The sequence below is a fragment of the Takifugu flavidus genome, chromosome 12 (genome assembly GCF_003711565.1).
Source record: "Takifugu flavidus isolate HTHZ2018 chromosome 12, ASM371156v2, whole genome shotgun sequence".
Taxonomy (NCBI): Eukaryota; Metazoa; Chordata; class Actinopteri; order Tetraodontiformes; family Tetraodontidae; genus Takifugu; species Takifugu flavidus.
Genome location: NC_079531.1, coordinates 4,793,644 through 4,815,050, shown reverse-complemented (window position 1 = coordinate 4,815,050; position 21,407 = coordinate 4,793,644). Strand labels below are relative to the sequence as shown.

Here is a 21,407-nt window from a genome sequence, read left to right as displayed (position 1 = left end):
AAAAGTTTAAATTATCACAGTTCTTATCGGTTTTCTTTTTTCAGTTCTTTATAACAGAAAGTTAAGAGGAGAAACCAAATAGAACTGTTTAATTTCTTTCACATGGAATAGAGATAATGTTACACACCAGACATAGGGTGATTATGAAGCGCCGGGAAGGAGACAGCATGGGCACTTACTACAGGCCAAAATGATAATAAATGCTTTGTACTGTGACAAAGCATGGCCTGTGTTGTATTACATACCTCCAGCATTATCATCAATTTAAAATAATTATACTTCACAAATTGCAATCCTTATTTTGCTCTCCACATAGCTTCCTCTGCAATATGCATTTATAGAACAAATACATTGGAAAAGTGATTTGATTTTTTACAAACAAGTGTTTGCACTTTCTCACCAGTCAGGCCTTTCGAGGAGCCTGAGTACTCCTCAGACCAGCTTTGTGGCATATTTTACTCACTCGCAACAGGAAATCCACCTCTTGTGAGAGCTAGTGACCAGGAATGCAAAATGTATGGCAGTGAAACTGATACCTAAAACTAAACCCTGAGGTATGTATGGTCTACCTTTAGAGGTTTCACAAGTCAGTGAGAATCATTTAACCTTTTAACCCCTTTTTGCCTGAAAGACCAATTACCCCCAAAACCACATTCACAAAGATGTACTGTATATTAACAGACAGCACCTTCTAAACTGTACATTTTTGCATATTGTTGAAATTTGGAAGGCACGGGTGTCTGATTTTAAAAAAAAATCTTCTCTCTTTTAATAACCTAACAGAAAACCCAGACTCACAATATATTAAGTTACATTTGTCTCTCCAAGCCCAGAGTGTTTACTCATAGGCAGCCATGTGCTCACTGGGTGTGTATCTTAATTACAGGTTTCATAGTTCGAGCTTTGATGGTATGGCGTAAGAAAAGAATTAACCTACAGTATAGAGAGTCGCCTCCAAGTGGCTGGGGAAAAAACTGTGCGCTCAGGAGACACAGGACAACCTTAAGGTTTTACTGCCACCTGGAGTATTTTCCTTATTTAATATTAAACACAGGTAAAGCAGACAGACAACACAATGTTGTTGTGGACAGACAACATTGAAAAGAGGGAATTGGGTGACTTAAAAATGAATCTGAAAATTGGAAGTTCAAAATACAGCTTTCGTTAAAATATACACACAAGACGGACATCAAAAAAGACATCACACAGAGTAGATGTTTACAATGTTTATAGATTATGAAAACGGCTATACAAAGTTTTAATGCTCATAAAACAGTTTGATTTGAATAGGGTAAACATGCTTGCAGCGATCCATTTCAGAGGCTTTAGGGTCTCAAAGTGTCTGAAAAAATGTCACTGATGGAGCATCGGAGTGTAAAATATTTCTGAATTTAGTGTTTATTACACCATGTCAAACAATATAAAGGAAGGTTAAAAAAACGTTACTCAAACAAGTGTTGTGGGGTAGAAATTAGACTTGAACTAAACTTTGGGTTTGCTTAACTCCTCCCTGTTTTATGGTTCTACAGAGCGGCGGCTGCAGCGCCTCCCACCCCGCTCCCCCCGCCACCACTCCCAGCCTCATTCCTCAGGCAGGCGGGCCGACAGCGGCGCTAGACTGCGCTGCAAAGCAGACAAACGCCGTCACATTGGAATGGGCTCTGACAGGAATAACCTCCAGTCCTTCCACTCCTGGGCTCGTAACACAGAAAGGCTGAGGTCGTGAGAGATCATCATTCCAAGCTGAGTCTCGTCCTCCTGCAGCTGCAGTCCTGCATCTGTCAGTCAACGAGGCGAGGGGATCGTTGCAGAAGGGGAAGTGAGGAAAGCAGGCGGCTCCGAGGCCAAAGGGGAGAGCGAGGGAGGAGGCGAGGATGGACGCGCTGGTCCCTGCGCTCAAGAGTCACCCGGGCCCGTCAGTGCTGGCGTTCTCCCTGATTTTCAGGGTGGTGCACCATTTGCTCCAACAGCTGCCCGTGCCCAAAGCCGTGAAACACAATGACTTCTACTCCTGGAAGTGGAAGAACCTCTCGGTGTCCATGGTGCACTCTGTGCTGACTGGGACATGGGCCTTGTCGTGGTGAGTCCCGATCCAAACATCTGTCCGTCTGCACTGGGACACTATTGTCTATTCACAGTCCACATGACGTGCTGTGTGAGTGCGTGTGTGTCTACAGCATCAGTGACAGTCTGTGGCAGCCAGGAGAAGAAGGCTATGTTCAGACAGGGTGAGAGGTGTGGGAGACAGTGGTATTTAATGGTGGGGAGGGAAATGACACTGGAGCACACAAGCAACCGTCATTTAGTTGTGCTACCGAATTTTGCAACCTTTGAGTCAGTTGTCAAGCAACAATAAGGAGATAAATCAACTGGAAAAACCTGCTGGGAAATCACTTATTGTGAAAGCTCCATGTGAAGCTGTTCCTCAGGGGTGGGGGTGGTGTTTATGAGTCATCCTAACCAGACTTTTGAAGCATTTTGGGTTTTCACCACTTATTTGCTGCATGTAATGTGCAATAATATCAATATATGGCTGAAGAGATCCAAAGATTCTGATGGAAAATACAAAGCAGGTTATTCATTAATAACCTCGTGTTTATGCAGGGAGGGCACCAAGAGGAATATCTCGGTTTTTAAAACTGGAAAAACCATGTAATGGGGACAAAGCTGTCCAAAATTATAGACGCAGGTCTGATCCTATTACTATTTTCATTGGCCAGAGGTTTAATAGAGCCTAAAGAGCTGACAATAATGTCTCTGCTCAGTCAGGCCTCTCTGTCCAGGGGGAGTCCATGTATATGAGCGTGAGCTGAATACACACCCATCTATCCGTATGTGTCCCTCTCCAGCGTGGTGGTATGGCCCGAGACGCTGAGCAACATTCATTCTTTCCACACCCACATGTCCTACCTGCTCGTCTGCGTCTCAACAGGTCAGTAAAGCTATGCAAAGAACAGCGAAAGCCTCGGGGGAAGCGAGAATTCACTAGAATTCTTCTTTCTAATGCAAAATTCTGTGTTGTTTGTCTTTTTTTCTCTCCAATCTCTGACCATTTTAAAATGATAGATTTTTTTCTCCAGGTGCTTTTTAAAAGCTTGGTCACAGAGAGGGGTCAAAACTTCAAATTATAATAAAGACCAGCCAACATACACCTGCAAGACAGGTGTTGATCTGCAGCTTTTCCTTCCCCCCTGACGCTACTGCCCAGGGTGTAAAACTTTCAACTTTAGTTTTTGTTTTTTTAAACTCCCTTGTGTTAATAAAGCAAGGCGTCACCCCTGATCACCATGGACACCAAATCTAATCCGCCAAGGGCTCGGTGGTCTGTTTCAGCTGCACTGAGTGCGTCCGCGTCCATTGTGTGCATCTTTTTTGTCACCATGAAGACCCACCTCCGAGAAGAACAGCCCTGACAACTGCAAACACTTATTATTTCCGCCGGGGACCAACCCCAGGCTGATACTGGCACTGGTCTTCTTCAAAATAAAGGGCCTCAGTGTGTGGCCTCAGTGTACCAGTCAGAAAGAGGCACACAGGAACTGCTGGTTACTTAAATACCTTCAGCTAAATGAGACACACGGTGTGTGTTAATAGAAACTCTGCCTCATTTTCTACAAATATGTCATTTTTCTAGTTGAGTTTGAGGAAAATTTACCAGGAAAAGCCCATCGGATGTCTTTAGTTTGACGGTGTCGGGCGTCTTGCCCTGAACCAGGGTGACAGATACGTTCACTGTATGTGGCTGGATGGTGACACCGTCGCCGCGGGTCAAACAAGTGTTGCTGGACAAACGCAGCATTACTGTAGCTTCCCTCACAGTCAGTTTATAAATAAAATAAATAAAAACACATAAACACATATGCTGACTTTAGACCTCGTGACACCTCTCAGATGTGCAGTGCAGTCGTGTAAAAGAGCGTTTATAAATGTGTGTTATTGTGACAGCTTTACTTACATCACAGACAACACTTTTGATTTTAATAAAATCAAGCATCCGTGAAAACTGAGCATTTGTAAACGGACCAACAAAGACCTGCAGCAAATAGTGAATCTGAATGCGTCCTCGAGCCTGTACAGTTTCAGCAGCAGTCGGATCATTGGGACGTTTTACTAAAAAGAACACAACCGTGGAAGTGTTTTTCTTCTCAGTCTGCTCTTTGGTGACAGCTTCTCTCCCTTCTCAGGGTATTTCGTGCAAGACGCAGGTGATATTATCCTGACTGGACATGCACGGGGATCGTGGGAGTTCTTACTCCATCACGCACTGGTAAGACTTGTTTATTTTAGCCACATATTGCAGTTGCTGCATCTAAATTCCTTTCTTTTTTTTTTGCTTCTTATTGTGAATTTATTTTGAGATTATGGATATCATCTAGTGTAATTTCCCTTTGGAGCTTTTTTTCTCACTGGATTAGTTTGTTTTGAGTTAAAATATACTTTTAGTTCATAGCAATGCCTCCTTGTCATGCTTTAACTCATTCAAGCCAAGGAAACAACAGCTAGGTTTATTTCATGTTGTCTTTACACACGAGTCTGACAGTGAGCACATCTAACTAATTATTCTGGTTATGAGACTCTGTAAAGATCTGCTTCACGTGAAGTTTGCTGAAGATTTTATTTCAGTACCGATTAATCAGACCAAAGCGGAGAGAATCATTTTAGAGACGTACAACAGAATCTTTTGTCTGGCCTGAGTTGACTTGAATGCAGCGCTGGTGTCAGTCCTGAGAGCGATGCAGGAAAATAATAAAATGCTGTTTATAGCCTCAGCTAAAGTAATATTCATATTCTTGGTGTGAATTATTGAAAGCCATGACTCATGAGCGGCGCAGATGTAATGACCACGTCGTGACCGCTTTCTCAAGTTTCCTTTAATCAACATTTGAGACCCAAAGAAGCACCAGTATTATAAAAGCTTTATTCAACTCCTAATGACATTCTTCCTAGTGGGGTGAATAATCCCAGATTTCCCATGACAAATAAAAAGCTAAATATAAAATGTCTGGCTTGCTTGGGTTTGATTTTTTTTATCCAGCTATGGATAACCGAGTTTGATTATGTTTCACTGTGACAGGAATCATTTATTCATAAGAAATGAAGGAGATCCACGGCCCCTGTCTGTCTGTCTCGCCTCTCCAGGTGATCTGGTGCTTCCTGTACAGCCTCTACACTCAGCTGTACGTCTCCGGCGCCGTCATCGCGCTGTTCGTGGAGGTCAACAGCGTCACCTTACACCTGCGGCTGATGCTGAAACTGGCGGGCGCTCAGTCCTCCACCTTCTACCACGTCAACAAATTCGTTAACCTCCTGACCTACATCACGTTCCGCCTCAGCACACAGTTCTACCTCACCTGGTACATCCTCGACAACTACTCCTGGCTGGACCACAGCGGGTGCTTCCTGCTCTCCCTGATGGTGATGAACATCATGATCCTGATTTATTTCTACCGACTGCTGCGCGCCGACTTCTGCCAGCCAAGGAAAAGCTCGGAGAAGCAGAACGGGACGCACAGCAGCAGGAAGTTCCTGAGCGACTGACTGAGGGAGGTTGATGGGACTACTTTGTATTTTTACACAGGTTGGGAATTGACCTGTTTTCGTCTGTCAAGATCTTTCTTGTTTTTTGTCTGTCGTGTCGCACCTGCAAAAAAACACCGCTGTCGGAGATTTAAATTGGAAAAGATAAAAAAACAATATGGCAACGTTAACCTGAATTCACAGTTAAAATCACTTGTTGTGAATTGAAATTATTGTCAGCTATTTGGAAGATTGACAACAGTAGTCAACATGAAACCAGTGAACGCTGAGTTCGTCACGCCACCACAGAAGTGTGCCAGTGTTACAGACCTCAGCTGATAGAATATTCAAAAAATAATGAGTGAAATCAAGCAGAGGCACACGAAAGACAGGTCTTTTACAGTCAAAGTGGTACCAGACTGGAATATCAAATTCCAGATTATATTTAAACAGCATAGCTTTAATTAGCAAAACCCATATTAGTGTATTACCTACGGCAATTACTATCTGATTTAACAACCAAAAAAAGTGTTTTTTTTGTTTGTTTGTTTTTAACTTTTGATACTTTTACCTTAAAGTGTAATGAGGGAGTCACATGTTTGAGTTGTGCTTATGTGAACTTATGTTTGTGTACAGGTGTGTCTTTTACAAGCTACTGGATACACTTGTTTTTCTGCAAATTGATCTCTAGTCTTACCACCATTCCCTGTTTTAATGATGCCACTCATGGCCGATGAGACACTTTAACCTCTTTATCGAGTCTCACGTCTGTTGTTCTTTAACATCTAACAGTCTGATGCTCATGGTAAAATCTCCCTAAAATAGCACCATCATCACCAATTACACTCTACTAATTTGTGTGGAGTCTAAAATATTGTTCTGATAATAAAGTCCGCCACATAATCATTTCATTATATATGAATATATGTATTTAAAATCTAACAGATTAGAGTCATACGTGCTGATAGTGTACAATAAAAATGTGCATTCAATGTTTAACGCCAACATTGTCCAAACAGGTATGGACAAAATTTAACAAGTGCTTTAGTGCCTTTATACCACCGGTGCCTTTAAGAGGAGAATATTTAAAAGCACACATTAAACTAAAAACTGACCACAGTAATGCATCTGGTGCTCTTTTAAAAACAAATAAAGAGCATTTAAAAATCATGTCTGTGTAGATTCTCAAGCATCCAGGTCATAGTTATCCAAGATAGTTTTCTGTGTCAACTGGACTATTTTTCTTCTCTTTTGAAGACATTTCGCCTTCTAACCAGAAGGCTTCTTCAGTTCTGAACACACTGGAGACAGCTTGAAAACATAGCCCTTGTGGACCATTAGCATGCTAATGATCTGGGTGGTCATCTGAGAGTCGTTGGCAGGGTCGTTGGAAGGGTCGTTCACCTAGTTTCAGTTGAGGTGTCTCCCCCTTCTCTTCTGGCTCACATGGTGGTGAGTCTCAAGGTCTCCTGAAATGGTGTGAACGTTTGGTTTGTTGTTGGAAGGAGTGGACGTCTGCATTGTATGTGGGTGATAGGAAGTGCCTTAGCCCACCACCTCTGTTTAAGGATGGTTTCTCCAATTTGACATGGATGGCTTCCTTGACATCCCTCTCAAACCAGCGATCTTTGGCCAGTACCCGTACTTTTTACATTTAAAAAGCATGTTTTGCAGTTTACTCTCTGGTCCGCTGATGTAAAGGTTTGATTCACTTACTGACTTTTTCACGTAAGATAAGTTGTACAAAGTTAACAGACACTCTTTTGTTAGAGGCTTTATGGCCTAGTCCTACCTTTGCATGAATAATGTTCCCTATGACCCACAAGATAAGGCATAACTCTTAATGAAATACCACCATGGTACACATGGCTACATTATCAAATAATTTTGAATAATATATTAACAGAATATTTCTGGTTATGGAGTCATTTTACAATGCAATTATGAATATCTGATTATTTGATTCATTACATACCTTTATTGCATTTACATGCAATGTTGCATAACTGGCAAATTTCTGTGCTCTATATTTAATACGAAATTAATGTGAAAAAATGGCATTTAGAAAGTAGTTATTATTTCATTAAACATGTATAACAGAAGTGTAATGAAAAATTAAATTATGATCTCTCCATTAAGACTGAAATTATATCAAATCTTATTCTCAGCAAAGACTAGAAAATAAGCTCAAACTAGCTCTTTGCTCTGTTGTGTGCACAGGATAACACTTCATCGGTCTAATTGCTAAATATTTTCTGTAACATAATATAAGAAAACAAAAGTTAATTAATATAATTTTTGGCGACATAAACCAACTACAACCTGCACTTTGCTGCCATCGTGTGGTCATTATATACAATTACAAGTTATATTTTTATGCGAATTGAGAATTCAGGATGGCGGGATGCTTACTTCTGTATTGTTGAATAAAATGTAGGTTCCTATAGATGCACGCAACCATACACTTACATCCTTGTGAGGACTCTCAAAGAAATGCATTCCAAAGCCCCTTATCTAAATTTTAACCATTACAAATAAATGCCAATCCTTGAACCCAATTCTAAAGCCAAGACTTAACCCCTAAACAACCCTTTGAAGTTGTGAGGGCCTGCTAAAATAGCCCAAAATGTCCTCATTCTGCCTGTAAAATGTGAATTTGCTCCTTGAATAACACAAATGATTCATCTTTCCTCTTGCACAAGTCCATAGCAATTACCATTACCGCTTAACCACAAGTGTAACATTGTGAGCTGTCTGTAAACCTTTGAAAAAAGTAAAACTGAATCCTGCAAAAAAAAAGTATCTGTGCGTGGCCCTGTAGTGCAGAGGTGGCAAGACACAACATGTGTGCAGTAGCATCCGCCATTTAAATCGTAATCATCTGCAACTGCCACACTCGCATGCAGAAACGCAGGAATTAAAAAAAATGCAATAGATATTCAAACTAGAATACACATAAAACGACTGAAATATGAAATATGCGAATATATACACACACAACACGGCTATATTTCAAATGGAGTTCGTGACGTCACAGGGGCACGTGGAGATGCATTTCCTCATTACTGCCGCTAGGGGGCGAACGAAGGAGATGAAATGTGGGAGTGAAGGAAAAAAGAATTCGGGAGAAGTGAGTCAGCAGCGGGTCTGGTCGGCCGCTGCTCCCCCTAACTTCCGCCGAGCTACCACGACTCTGTCCCCCGGTAACTCAAAACATCTTCCTTTCGATATCTGCATGGGTTCTAAGGACGAGAAAGGAACAGAAGCCGCATCCTAGAGGAGGAGGAGAGCAGAACCGTCTGTCCTGTCGCGGTAACGTTATCTGACTTTACTGCCCAAACGCGCCTGGTTTCACAGGTTTACTCATGTATATTTAAATATGTTCGGGCTTACATTACCGAGATGGTAAAGCAGCCTCTTTTCTCTGCGTCTTCACCTTCCTTTTGGTTTTTGAAAAAAAGCTGGATCACAATGATGGTGGATCGAAGCAAAGCTGCGAAAATTAGACATCTTTACTAACTGCTTCGATGAGCAAAAGGATTAAAACAGATTTAAGGAGATCAGATCCGATCGCAAAGCCACAACGACAAAATACCAGCTGACCCAGCTAGTAAATGCTCCAGTAAATGTTCTGGTTTCCCAACAACCATGGCAACGCCGTTAACATTGGGTGAAAAAAGGCTAAACCCATTTTAACTCATTTAACCCGGATGATCAGAATCAAGTCACCTGTTGCCAACCAAATTAAATAATGACTGTTGTTGATTTTACTGTACATGAAGCTGATTAGTATCTTGCACCGAACCAGTGATGTCTTGGAAACAGTCACTCATAAATAATCTTGATTTCAGCTTTATCGCCTCCAGCTGACCGGCTCCACTGAAACTTCATGTCTGTCCGAGTCCCAGCCATGAGCGTCCTTCCTCCCATCCGAAAGGACCGCGTCATCGCCCGTCTCCCTCAGGTGACCACGGAAACAGACGATGGTTTGTACCTGAAAGTGGGTTCACGGCCTCACACATTCATCCTCGTCCCTCTCAGTGTTTCAGGAAAGAAGCAGCTTTGCACACAAAGGAGGATTTTAACAACAAAGTCAAGACGGCCTGTCAGGAGCAGCGGACCGGAACTGTGGGGTGAGGACAGCAGGGACCGGAGAGCTGTTGGGTTTGGGTAATTCTCTCTCCCTGTTGATTATTCTGGGCCTGCTTTTTCTTCTTTTGTCAGGTTTAAGATCTCTAAAGTGATCGTTGTGGGGGACCTGGCCGTGGGGAAGACCTGTCTGATTAATAGGTGAGCTCAAACACTTAATAGTCGAATGCTCTGGGAGAGGCAGGTCTAGGAAATAAATAACTCCAGTAACAATGTGCCCCCCACAGAGAAGAATACGCTTCTTCAGGAATGTTTTACTATTAAATCCACAGCACCTGATATAATGGAGCTGTAACATTAATCGCAAAATATGTAACTTTGAAGCCTCTTGCTATATTTTATCACACAAATCTTAAATAATGTTGTATTTAAACTTTAAACTATATTTTCCACAATATTATTTTTGGAAATGTTGGCATTCCTCCCTATTTTGCGCAGACATAATATATGATAATAACGTCAATCACTTTTGTAGTAGTCATTTTATCTACCATAATCCAAACTCCAGGTTGGATTAGATTTGTTTGAGCCTCATTAGACAGTAATGATCTGGTGGTTAAACCACAGATTAGTATTTGTTTATGACGTGACGCAAGAACCTCATGTTGCGCTGTAGGAGTTGTTTTTTAAAAAAATTGGCACACTGAGCTAACTACAGCTGAGACAACGCTCGGACCTTTTTGTGTTAAAAAGGTGCTTGAATGCTGCCTTCCTGTGTAACCTTCACTGCAGTAAAGTCACTGCAATAAACTGCATGTTTGTCTTGGTAACATCCAGCAGTTAAAGGTTGCCTGGTTACTCCTCTCCTTCAACAGTGACCTCGTCTCTTCCGTCAGTACTTTGCTCCGTGTGACTGTTTTAATCCTGCTTCTAGGTTTTGTAAGGATGTTTTTGATAAGAACTACAAAGCAACGATCGGTGTTGACTTTGAGATGGAGCGCTTCGAGGTGTTGGGTGTTCCCTTCAGCCTACAGCTGTGAGTACTCCCTCTTCCTTACTCCGGTTACAGTAACACAGGTCATTGAACCTTCGGTTTTGTCTCTGTGGCACAGGTGGGACACCGCAGGACAAGAGAGGTTCAAATGCATCGCTTCCACATACTACAGAGGCGCTCAGGGTGAGGGATTTATACAGCAGTAAAGTGGCCAAAAGCTGAGAAAGACTTTAGACTCATGGAGCTTCTGTTTCAGTTGTGATCATCACATTCGATGTCAACGATATTGGCTCTTTTTCCCATGTCAGGTAAGCGTGTTTATCCTGAGCCGCTCGTTTCGTCGTCTTACAGTTTGTGTAAAGTTGCCTCTTCCTGTCTGCAGGCAGTGGCTGGAAGACTCTCTGAAGGAGAACGACCCCACAGCGGTCCAGCTGTTCCTGGTGGGCACAAAGAAAGACCTGAGCGTACGTCTTAATAACATTTAGCGTGGACGTTGCCATGAATGTGTCCGTGTTTGTTCTGGAGTCGGATGTCAGGCGTTTGGTTTAGCAGCGGCCGCCTCAAACTTCAGGAATGTTGTTCTCCGTCCTGCAGCTGCAAAGAATATAAATTCACTTTTCAAAGTGAAACCCCCCCCTCTCCCGAGGAAAATCCTTCACTTTGAATATAAAATAGCAGTAGTCTGAATTTCCAGAGTCGTACCGTCACCTTTTTTGAACAACGTCTGGCAAGTTGAGCAGAAACAAACTCGGTGTTATGGATAACAGTCTTGTTTTTCCTCTGTCAGTCTCCTGCTCAGTATTCTCAGATGGAGCAGGAAGCGCTGAAGCTGGCGCAGGAGCTCAGTGCGGAGTACTGGGCTGTGTCGTCGCTGACGGGTGAGTTTGGGACTTTTTGGGCGTTCATTGAGGCGCGGGGGCTGACTAGCATGACCTTTGCCCTTTAACTTTGGTCTCTACACCTTGCTTTTGTCGGCCTCGCTTTAGGGGAAAACGTGAACGAGTTTTTCTTCCGAGTCGCCTCGTTGGCGTTCGAGACCAGCGTCCTCGCCGAGTTGGAGAAAAGCGGCTCGAGGCAAATCGGCGAGGTCGTCAGTGAGTATCCCTCCTAGAGCGCCGACCGCCGTCTCACGGCCGCCGGTTTTAAAACCCAGCCCGTCGTCTGTTTCAGGAATCAGCAGCAACTCGAGCAACCTGAACAGATCGTCCAAGAAGAAACAGTCCAACTGCTGCCAGTGATGAAGGAAGCAGCAGCTGGAGGTCAGAGGACTGAACGATGGACAGTTTTCTTTCCTCAGTCGGAGGCTGAGGAGAGATGAAGAGTTTCCCCTCAGTCATTTAGGGAAGACAGCAGCAATGCCAAAGAATGACTGAGGCCGATTTTATTCTCACTGTTGCTGCTGTAACTTTTTTTTTTTTTTTCAGCGTTTGACTCTTCTCTTTTCATTCCACTCCTTTGAGAGGTCGCGTAAAACAAGAAATTAATGCAGGATGGAGGAACAGAAATGTCTTGTTCTCCCCAGAATTTCCAGCAGTTGTACACGCAGATATTTTTAACCACATTGTGCTGCAATTCGTAGCTCTGTTTAGTTTTTATTTACAATAAAGTGAGTGACAGTTTTTCAGTTAGCATTTTTATATTGATAAACATTGTTAATATTACATCTGGTGTTAAACAAACAGACAGAACGATGATGATTTTGGAAACATCTTTTTAAAAAATGAAAATATAACTATGCAGAATAAACTATTTCTTCAAAAGTATCATTTGTCTTTTTGTCCTCAGTTGTTAGGGCCTTTAAAGAAATCAAGATTCCTCCTGTCCAGTTGACCCTGCAGTTCTTCAGGGATGCAGTGGGAAGCTTTGTAATGCTCTTTGATCCATTTTCCCCCTTCGGAGTTCTCGATGGCCACAGCTGCCACTCCTGCGAGAAAGAACATGACATTTACACGAGGCGCCACGGAGCAGCGAGGCTGCTTCGCCGTCACCTTGCCTGACCTGCGACTGTAGCCCCCTGCTTCTCCACCAGCTGGATGGCAGCCTTCATCGTGCCTCCCGTCTCTATCCACTGGTCGATCAGCAGGACCCTCATACCTGCAGGGGAGGAGGGCCAATAACGTCATATGAAATCAGCGTTGCTTCTCCTTCAACACTAGAGGGCGCTGTGCTGAATATATCCACTCTGGGAGAGGCAGGTCTAGGAAATAAATACGTCAGGATTGTTTTTGATTATTAAAAATGATTTTAAAGAAGTTTCTTTTCTTATTTCTTATCTTAATTATCCTCCAATTAACTCCCAAATTAAACTAATAAAAGTCTAAGATGCATAGAGACCCATGCGTCAGTCACATAATCCCCTTTTGTGAAGTGTTTGTTTGGAATTTCATCTTTATGCAAAGATTTCCCATTAGGTATCAAAAAAAGAACAAAAACAATCCAAATCCCAACTGTGACTTCCTCACACTAAACTAGACCTCTAAACATTGCCCAGAAATGTGTAACGGGGTTATGGTGTTTAAAAAAACAAAACAAAAACAAGCTGAATGGATTAACCTGGTTTTAGCACATCCACTCTTACTTCCATAGTCTTTTCTTTGCCTGTGTAGTCACTGTAGCTTTGGCTCTGTGTTGCTACGCACAAGTGTCCTGCTTTCCGGAGCACCAGAAAACCTTTTCCAAGGGTGATGGCTGCAGATGCCCCTGGAGAGAGCAGAAAATGAGGATGAAAACTCAGCATTATCATGCTTTTCACTGTATAAACAGAGGGAATATTCATGTGTTTTGACCTGGGCTGTTTCATGAGGCAACTTATCTAAATTTAGTCTCCAAAGGAGTTGGGTTTCTTGTCCCGTAGGCTCTCAGAGTAACAGCTTCTTAAAATAAAACCACAGGATTGCCCTTTTACCGACCACACGGGTCTCTCTCTCTGTCGCCATCTTACCGAGGATGAAGCCCATAGCATCGATCCCAGCCACCAGGTCAATGGTGTCATCATGGAACGGCCGGAGAAGATCTTGGACACAGTCTGCAAGAGCCTGAGACAAGTGCAAAAATGGAATGAACCATTTCAATGATCTTTTTTTCCCCCCCATTCTGTGATACCTGAGGGTTGCAGTAAAGTCTGGATGGGTCCAACCAGGCAAACATTGGCCCTTTTATATTGGGCGCCATCAGGGACAAGTACCATCCTCTCCATCTGTCTGCAGGAACAGCCAGCACATCCATTTGGTACTGCGCACAAATCTGTGAGAGAGGGCGACTGCCAATGAACGTTTCCCTTAATGGGTCCAAGCAGCATAAGTGGTGGGGGGCAGGAGGTGGTGCTTAAATAACATTTCCAGAGCAGGAAACCAGAAGTACTGCTAACAAAACATTTTCTGATCACCATTCCCTCCATCCATCCATCTTTGCACCCATCCATCCATCCTGAATGTAAAGGTCAAACATAACTAAATTAATTGATCTCTGCATTCCTTATTTACTATATCAAAATGATCAAGAAAGAGCCAAATGAAAAAATCTCAGCCTATTTCATGATGGCAAGACGGATGAAACAGAAAACATCTGAAATGTCATGCTGATTGCGTGCAGCAGGGTTCAGGCTGAGTTAAAGGCCCCAGAGTTCACCTTCCAGCTGAGAGAAACCTCACCTCCCCACGGTTTTACCTTTGTAATCATTGTGTCTCTTACACGTTTTTAATGATCCAGAGGCATTAAAGTCAAGCAAATGGCACTGCTTCGATGTAATAAAGACAAAAAAACAACCCAAAACACTCAACTGTTCAAACCTCACTTCTCAACATGAACTATTTTAGTCACTTTGGCTTGGACGGCCCGACACCTGAGAGCGCCTGTTGCCACTCACCAAATTCCTACTGCAGCTTCTCACTTGCAGCAAAACATGCTTCACCACCGAATGATCTCAGACAGCTGATGTTTCCACATCATTTGTTTTGTCATGAAAGCTTCAACATTTTCAGATGCTTCAGCGACAGACTGGCTGGGGCCCTGCAACCTTAGGATCAGTGTTTCCAAGCCTGCTATATCATCAAGCTCTTCTCCTTAAATCTCCTTCCCTGCCGTATATCAGTGAAGTACAGTACATCTCCATATGATTCGTAAGTTTCCTACAAAAAGGCATTGAACCAGCAGGTTTTGGGTTAGGCAGGGTAGATATATTGTCAGAATATCCTCCTATTTTGACCATGAACCACATAAGCTTTGCACAGGTTCATCTCTGTACCACGTCCCATTTGTTGTCATGAGCAATATTAGCAGAGAAAAGAAGCAAGACAGAAGATAGGAGGGAGGAGGAGGGAGGAGTGGAAAGGGTGTTCTTTGGAGTTCCATTTGTTCAGATTGTACTGAATTTAATTTGTTACATTTTTATTTGTAAAAAACAAACAGTCTCTGTGTCCCATACACCGCTCGACCCCAGAGAGTGTGTTGGTGGAATATAAACGGAACTAAGAACACAAAGTAAACACAGTAACAATTATTTACTCACCAGAAGGTCTTCTCATTGTGTCCTATCCGTCACATGCTGGTAGTGTCTGATATTACTGCCCCCCTTGGTCATGGTGCCATCACACAGAGATGCAGTTGGTAACCCCGCCCACCTCTAAGCTGTTCCCTCCTTAATGGTAGCTGATTCTGTTAATGATCCCGGCTATGATTGCAAAAGTAGCTTAAGCTCCCTGTCTTTTTTAAGTCAACAGTTGAGGGAAACAAGCACTAAGGAAATACAGTATGTTCCCATTTGGGGATTTATGGTCTGCATCTAGGACACTTTGTATGAACTAGATGTACCTAAGAGAGGCCTTTACAATCATTACAGGATAAAATAGACAAATGACACAATGCAAAAGAGACAAACTCAAGGTTAGAGTCTGGGGTGATTCCTCATGTCAGTGGAAGAAATAAAAATGTAATGTTAATGGCAAAAACTGTATCTACTTCAAATGTGCTCTAGAGGGCACTATAATACACTTTTTGAACGTTATAACGTTTTACATCTAAAAGAATTTAAACTAAGCTCTCTGCTGCTTGTTTGTCCAATATATAAGAATTGTTAGGGGCGTACAGAAGCATTTACTTATTTCTGATTTAACTGTTTTAAAGGGTGCAACAAATAAAAACACACAATAACTGCAGTGCAGTTCAGTGCTGAGATCATAAGTCTAGTAAATAATGAGGTGATTGCGTTAAGTAAACTTTTCATAGTAACTGAAAATATGTATAGACATTTAAGAGTTTAGTTACGCCTGGTAAACAGTTGTATTTATAGTTTGATAGACAAAGGAATTGGTGCATGTTTAGTATTTGATAATTTATAAATTAATATTCAATAAATCAGTCGAATCAATTTTTATTTCTGGACGTTTGCAAGAGCAGCTTTACTCAGTGTTCATTTCTGAAATGTTCTGTAGGGGGCGCTGTGCTGCAGGAGAGGACTGAAAGAAACCTGACATTGTGGGAACGGGTTTTTGTAAATATTTCGCTAGTGTCATGTTTCTTTTTCAGTCTGTGCTGAGGTAACTGTCTTGACATTCCTGGTGAGAATAAATGTCGTTCCCCCCCACTTTTTTCCCCCTCTGAAAGCCTCTTCAGTGGTCACATTTTTTCTCCCGACTCCAGTTTGTCGAATGTTTCCTCTGCTGATTTTACATCACTTTTCTCCGCCTTCCAACAATCCGATTTCAGCGCTTTGAGCGGGCCGGATCTCCTCCTCTCAAACTCCCTCTAATACCAACCATGTGACGAAACACTGGGCTGATTAATAACCCAACCTGACAAGAGCTTTTTCTGTGGGATGCCTGCTCTCAGATGCAGAAGTTTGTTGTTCATGTAAACTCGCAATCCTGGAGGTCCAGGCTCAGAATGCCTTTGACCAAGCAAAGATCCAATATTCTTTTTACCAAATTAATTTCTGCATCTTTTCATCTATGTTGAGGAGACTAAAACATGTCCCTCTGGCAGAAATGTGCCATAAAGATCCTCACACCTTCAACGCCTTCATTTTAACTAAATCAAAATATCATGCAAGTAATACTTAGAATCAGCACAATTCTATAGTTACAAACAGAAGAATACACAACAGAAATGTGTATATGCAGAATGAAATGAATCATCAAAGGAATGACCTCAAAGAACAATAATTCACTTTTTACAATATTCTTTGTGTAATAAAAGATTCTAATAATATATAATGATTATTTAAGAACATTTCCTTTTGTAATGATTTTCTCTATTTGCCATCATCGCATGTAAGAATCAAACAGCTGATTCTGATTCCGAATTGACCCCCTTCAGTGGTGCCACAGGGGCGCCTCAGTGGGTGGGTTGCGTGCGACATTGTCAACCTTTCTCTACATTCCACAGTGAAAGAGTTCCTACATTGTGATTTAGGTCATTGCCATTTCACTGGCTGTTTTGTGGCATCTCCAATCTCCTAGGTTGGCAGAGTCACCCCATGCCTGTTGCCATGGGAAGCTGGGAGAGCTCAGACCTCCTCCGTGCGTTTTCCCAAAGTAAATCTCCACTATTCTGTGCAGATGGGGGCTGGGAGGTAACTGGCGGTCCTCTCTCTCTCTCTCTCTCTCTCTCTCTCTCTCTCCTCTCTCTCTCTCTCTCTCTCCTGCCATCATTCTCTCTCTATTCCTCTAGCTTTCCCCCCTGCAATTATCTCGCTCTCTCCGTTCACCTCTATCTCTCTCTCTCCCTTCGTCTATCTCTCTCGCCCACTGATTAACCCTCCCCTCTCTGTCTGATTCTCCGCGTCAAAGCGCAACACTTGGGCACATAACGGATGGAGATTATAGAGGTTAAAGTGGGTAGCTCCTCCCAGTATTTCCAGTTATAGTATTAATAATCACACCACTGGAACATCGCCTTAAAGGTGGGAGGGCGCACGCAGAGCGCGAGGATTCCGAAAGGAGCTGTCTCCGTTGCGCATGGTGCTGAAAGTACCGCCGTCATGTGGTCGATTTTCTTCGTCTTTCTGTCCTATCTTGACAGAGATCTCGTCAAAGCTGGCATCCCAAACCGGGCAGTGGACGCCGAGAAGGAGACCAAGGAAATGTTCTCCTCGCTCAACGGCACCGTTTGCGCAAAGATGCTAATCGATGGGGGGAATTTCCTGTACCGGGTATCGGACGGAGTCGAGATCGTGCAATCGGTTGTGAGTCCGAGTGGGAAGGTCGTGAACTGCTCGGTTCTGGTAAACCAGATGCAAGTAAAATCATTCATGCGCAAGTGCAAGTTAGGGCTGAAAGTGCAGGAAGCCGCGCAGCAAATGGACGCGCGTTTTGCGCACATGGATGAAGCCAAACTGATGTGCCGGGAATTGAAAGAGAACACAGAGCGAGGCGACATGATTGAAGATGACAATGATCACTCCGAGAAAGTTTTTAAAAGGTCAAAGAGAGGCTTCACTTATCCTGGGACCCTTTGGTGCGGCGCTGGAAACACCGCAGATCATTATAACCAACTGGGTAACGTTGCATTTCCTAACGCACGCAGAATATAAAGCTGACCAGTTATCCGTGTCAAACATACAATGACTTTCCTCGTGCAGGAGAATTTGCGGAGACAGACAGCTGCTGCCGGATCCACGACCACTGCCCCCACGTCATCCACGCCTTCTCTTCAAGGTTTGGCTACACCAATTTCAAATGGCACTCCATCAGCCACTGCGACTGCGATGAGAAGTGAGTGACAAACACATAGTGTTTGGCGATTCTGGCATCAATATTGATGAATATCAATAGATCAATAGAAGTATATTTGATACTGACTTAATTAATATAACTCTTTAAGGAAACATGCCTAAAAGGGTCTACACAGGCCATCTGTAGGTATCACTTAAACACCAAAAACAATGGCTGCAGTCTTTGTGATGTGATAAAATGTGAATGTTTATGTATTTATCTTAAAAAGGAAATCTGCTCTGTCTTTTGTGCAGCCTGAAAGCCTGTCTGAGGAGAGTCAATGACACGTCTTCTAGGGTTGTCGGTCAGGCGTTCTTCAATGTCATTGGTGTACCTTGCTTTGATTTTGCCTATGAAGAGCAGTGTGCAGAGCGGCACTGGTATGGCCTGTAAGTACCAGCCTTTCCTCTACCTTCTAAAGAAAAAAACTACGTTTTTAGAACAAACATAAATATTTCCCCCCTCCTATTTCTCTTAGGTGTAAAAGATATGAGAAGTTTCCCACTGCGGTGCTTAAAAAGGCAGTCCCCTACGACTACGGGGGCATCGACATCATCGATAAGTTGCCGTTGCCTTCCTCCAAAAAGACAGATCCGCAAAAAGAGGAGAATGAAGAGAGCGCGAGTAAGGCACAGTCCAAGATATCGGGCCCGGAAGAGCCTTCGCTCACAAATGTCGTGAATGCCGCAGAGGATTTCATCAAGGTCCTCGCCACTGTGTCCACCTCCCAGAGCTCCACCACCAGCTCGGACAGAGGTGAGACGCAGAGCTCAGAGAAGAAGAAGAAGAAGAAGAGGAAGAACAATGGAAAGAAGAAAAATGACAAAAAGAAGAAGGGAAGAGGGAAGTGGAGGAAGAGCAGGAAGCAGAAAGCAGAGGCAGGTAGTAAAGCAGATGAAGGAACTGCAACTTCAACCTCTGGCGGCAAAGGAGAGGTCAAAGGTCTGAGCACGTTCATCAGTGAGACGCACGGACACGACCTGTCAAGAAAACACGTGAACACTGAAATTGAGCCTGTCAGAAAAGAGGAGCCCTTAAATGAAGTTATGAAAGATGAACCAGTCATTATCCATGATACTGTTTCCATGACATCAATTCCTGCATCCCAGATGAAACCAGAGGCCCCGACAGAAATCCCACATTCCAGCACCACAACTGGTCCCCCACAGAGGATGAAAATTAGACGGCTAAAAGAGAGGAAGAGGACCATTCCTTTTGCTCAAAAAATTCCAGTGAACATCACTGAGGTCGCTGCCCAAACACCCATGACAACAACCAGGGTGTCACAGCCCCAGCAACTGAGTGCTGGGGGGGACGCTGAAAACCAGTCAGGCACCAGCAATGCCGGGTTGCCCAGTGTAAGTCCTAAAGTTAAAAGGACCAGGTCGAAGGCGAGTGGAGAAAGAGAGTGGAGGAAGAAAAGGAGAAAAGACAGCTCTGCCTCTCCCACTGTGGCTGCTCCCAAGGAAAACAACCCAGCAGAGCATCTGAAAGCGATCCCTCTTACGGAGGCGCCCACTGAGCCCTCCGACAGGAACATCGGGAGGACCGTCGTCCGAGATGTGCCTTTGAACACCTCCTTCAGCGTTCTGAAAACACAAAAGCTGAAAGCGAGGGCTCTGGGGAGCAGCCAGAGGAAGGCCATCCTGTCTGCTGCAGGTCAGAAACCTTCTCACACTCTTGACAGTCTCATTTCTCCACCCCCACAGACCTCCGAGGACAGCCGTGCGAGAGTCGCTGCCACCGGCGTGCCCACGGAGGAAACGCAAGCTCACACTGAACGGCTTTCACCCACCATCACAAAGGCCCCTTCTGTCACCAAGAACAGACACAGGCACACCATCAGAGGGCAGAGAAGATCGAGGAAGAGAACCAGACCCTCTGCTGCCACTGACGGAGTTTCTGTCTTCAAACAAACCGAGCAAACAGCAGCAGCATTCACGACCACGTTTCCCGACATCGCCGCCACCAGAGAGCCAGATTTGCAGCGATCTGGCAAGATTACCGCGAGCACCTCTGCAAGCCCCGTCCTGAGCCCCGTTCAGCTCTCTGTCAACAGACTTCAAGCGCAATTCAACAGGAAGAAAAGGAGGAAAATGGCGATGAGGCAACAGTGAGCCCAGCAGCGCAACAGAAAAAAGAAAAGTTAGCGTAGGACCTGCTCCTCAACGAAAGTGTTTGAGATTCAAAAACATTTAAAATAACCTTTTGTGGCTCGGCACACGAATAAATTGTGTGAGAATTGTGTTTATTCTGCACACATTGGAATAAAATTACCAAATGATCATAAACGTGTCCAGTGTCACCAAATGGAATCACTTTATCTGATAAACAAATAGGCCGGTTTTGAATCCACATACACACACTTTTAATACAAATGGAGGAAAATAAACTCCTCTTCACGCCCTCATGCACAGAAATAAGCTACGGCCTATGTTCTGAAAATCTTCTGTTAAGTGGAACTTTGGCCCTCCCGATTGTGGTTTTAATACAGGTCACATTCTTCACCAAGATTAGGTGTTCACTTTGCCCTTTAGGCTAATTTCACCTCCCGTCTGGGGCGGAACACCTGACGCAGAGGCTGAAATCCTCCAGGTCAGGCGATTCTCACATGGGTGGTAAGAAGAGCTGATGTGGATAAATTTGACTGGCTGTGATGCACACTTAAGCGGCCCATCAGACATGAGCACCGCTTTTTGGCAGATGAGAAGCTTTTTGGCTCGCTCACATTTAAAATCTCATGATTATCTTTATTCCACTGAACTTGATATGACACAGCCTTTCTGTTTTAACTTTCTGAAGATCTTGGAAAACACCCAAGTATTCAGGGCAAAATGGCAGAATGAGTAACTCGGGCAGATCTGTGAGCATTTCTCACAGTGAGAAAACCGAGATGGAATTTTCCACCAACATGGCTTCTTGCTGGTTTTATCAGCATCACACTCTCAGGAGCTGGAAAATATTGTTTAACCTTTGTCATGGAGGCATTACAGATCCTATTTCTACCATAGAAAGTTCATATTAGAATACATTTAATATCTCAGTGGTCTTCCTGTTGCAGTTAATGGCTGGTTTGAATGTGAGAGGTGCAGTGGATA

The 21,407-nt window shown here is 43.5% G+C and overlaps 4 protein-coding genes across 4 annotated transcripts; 3 read left to right on the top strand and 1 right to left on the bottom strand.

Annotated features, from left to right (window-relative positions):
• Positions 1–1,577: 1,577 nt before the first annotated feature.
• Positions 1,578–6,687, top strand: tlcd1 (TLC domain containing 1). The gene is made up of 4 exons (XM_057049399.1): positions 1,578–2,080; positions 2,850–2,932; positions 4,185–4,267; positions 5,140–6,687. Exons 1-4 carry the CDS (start codon positions 1,875–1,877, stop codon positions 5,536–5,538), a joined length of 771 nt encoding a protein of 256 aa, XP_056905379.1. The 5' UTR covers positions 1,578–1,874; the 3' UTR covers positions 5,539–6,687.
• A 1,906-nt stretch (positions 6,688–8,593) lies between these two features.
• rab34a (RAB34, member RAS oncogene family a) lies at positions 8,594–12,361 on the top strand. The gene is made up of 11 exons (XM_057049398.1): positions 8,594–8,829; positions 9,369–9,481; positions 9,559–9,650; positions 9,742–9,807; positions 10,541–10,642; positions 10,719–10,783; positions 10,857–10,908; positions 10,983–11,064; positions 11,388–11,478; positions 11,587–11,694; positions 11,771–12,361. The coding sequence occupies exons 2-11, from the start codon at positions 9,407–9,409 to the stop codon at positions 11,836–11,838; spliced, it is 801 nt and encodes a 266-aa protein (XP_056905378.1). The 5' UTR covers positions 8,594–8,829; positions 9,369–9,406; the 3' UTR covers positions 11,839–12,361.
• On the bottom strand, positions 12,162–15,596 carry zgc:174895 (uncharacterized protein LOC100126024 homolog). Its single transcript, XM_057049400.1, has 6 exons — positions 15,108–15,596; positions 13,703–13,843; positions 13,542–13,635; positions 13,154–13,300; positions 12,599–12,694; positions 12,162–12,524 (listed from the first exon to the last, which is right to left on the bottom strand). The coding sequence occupies exons 2-6, from the start codon at positions 13,823–13,825 to the stop codon at positions 12,382–12,384; spliced, it is 603 nt and encodes a 200-aa protein (XP_056905380.1). The 5' UTR covers positions 13,826–13,843; positions 15,108–15,596; the 3' UTR covers positions 12,162–12,381.
• Positions 15,597–17,269: 1,673 nt separating this feature from the next.
• proca1 (protein interacting with cyclin A1) lies at positions 17,270–20,600 on the top strand. The gene is made up of 4 exons (XM_057049395.1): positions 17,270–18,093; positions 18,177–18,309; positions 18,564–18,698; positions 18,788–20,600. The coding sequence occupies exons 1-4, from the start codon at positions 17,577–17,579 to the stop codon at positions 20,424–20,426; spliced, it is 2,424 nt and encodes an 807-aa protein (XP_056905375.1). The 5' UTR covers positions 17,270–17,576; the 3' UTR covers positions 20,427–20,600.
• Positions 20,601–21,407: the final 807 nt, after the last annotated feature.

What these genes read in the sequence shown, in the direction of transcription:
- tlcd1 (XM_057049399.1), top strand. Translation starts at nt 1,875, where the DNA reads ATGGACGCGCTGGTCCCTGCGCTCAAGAGTCACCCGGGCCCGTCAGTG. An exon ending in GGGACATGGGCCTTGTCGTG is followed by an intron (nt 2,081 to 2,849) that starts GTGAGTCCCGAT and finishes GTCCCTCTCCAG; the next exon opens with CGTGGTGGTATGGCCCGAGA. An exon ending in TCTTACTCCATCACGCACTG is followed by an intron (nt 4,268 to 5,139) that starts GTAAGACTTGTT and finishes TCGCCTCTCCAG; the next exon opens with GTGATCTGGTGCTTCCTGTA.
- rab34a (XM_057049398.1), top strand. Translation starts at nt 9,407, where the DNA reads ATGTCTGTCCGAGTCCCAGCCATGAGCGTCCTTCCTCCCATCCGAAAG. An exon ending in GTTCCCTTCAGCCTACAGCT is followed by an intron (nt 10,643 to 10,718) that starts GTGAGTACTCCC and finishes TCTGTGGCACAG; the next exon opens with GTGGGACACCGCAGGACAAG. An exon ending in GCACAAAGAAAGACCTGAGC is followed by an intron (nt 11,065 to 11,387) that starts GTACGTCTTAAT and finishes TTCCTCTGTCAG; the next exon opens with TCTCCTGCTCAGTATTCTCA.
- zgc:174895 (XM_057049400.1), bottom strand. Translation starts at nt 13,825, where the DNA reads ATGGATGTGCTGGCTGTTCCTGCAGACAGATGGAGAGGATGGTACTTG. An exon ending in TGCTATGGGCTTCATCCTCG is followed by an intron (nt 13,301 to 13,541) that starts GTAAGATGGCGA and finishes TGCTCTCTCCAG; the next exon opens with GGGCATCTGCAGCCATCACC. An exon ending in AGTGGATGTGCTAAAACCAG is followed by an intron (nt 12,695 to 13,153) that starts GTTAATCCATTC and finishes CCTCCCCTGCAG; the next exon opens with GTATGAGGGTCCTGCTGATC.
- proca1 (XM_057049395.1), top strand. Translation starts at nt 17,577, where the DNA reads ATGTGGTCGATTTTCTTCGTCTTTCTGTCCTATCTTGACAGAGATCTC. An exon ending in AGATCATTATAACCAACTGG is followed by an intron (nt 18,094 to 18,176) that starts GTAACGTTGCAT and finishes TTCCTCGTGCAG; the next exon opens with GAGAATTTGCGGAGACAGAC. An exon ending in CACTGCGACTGCGATGAGAA is followed by an intron (nt 18,310 to 18,563) that starts GTGAGTGACAAA and finishes TCTTTTGTGCAG; the next exon opens with CCTGAAAGCCTGTCTGAGGA.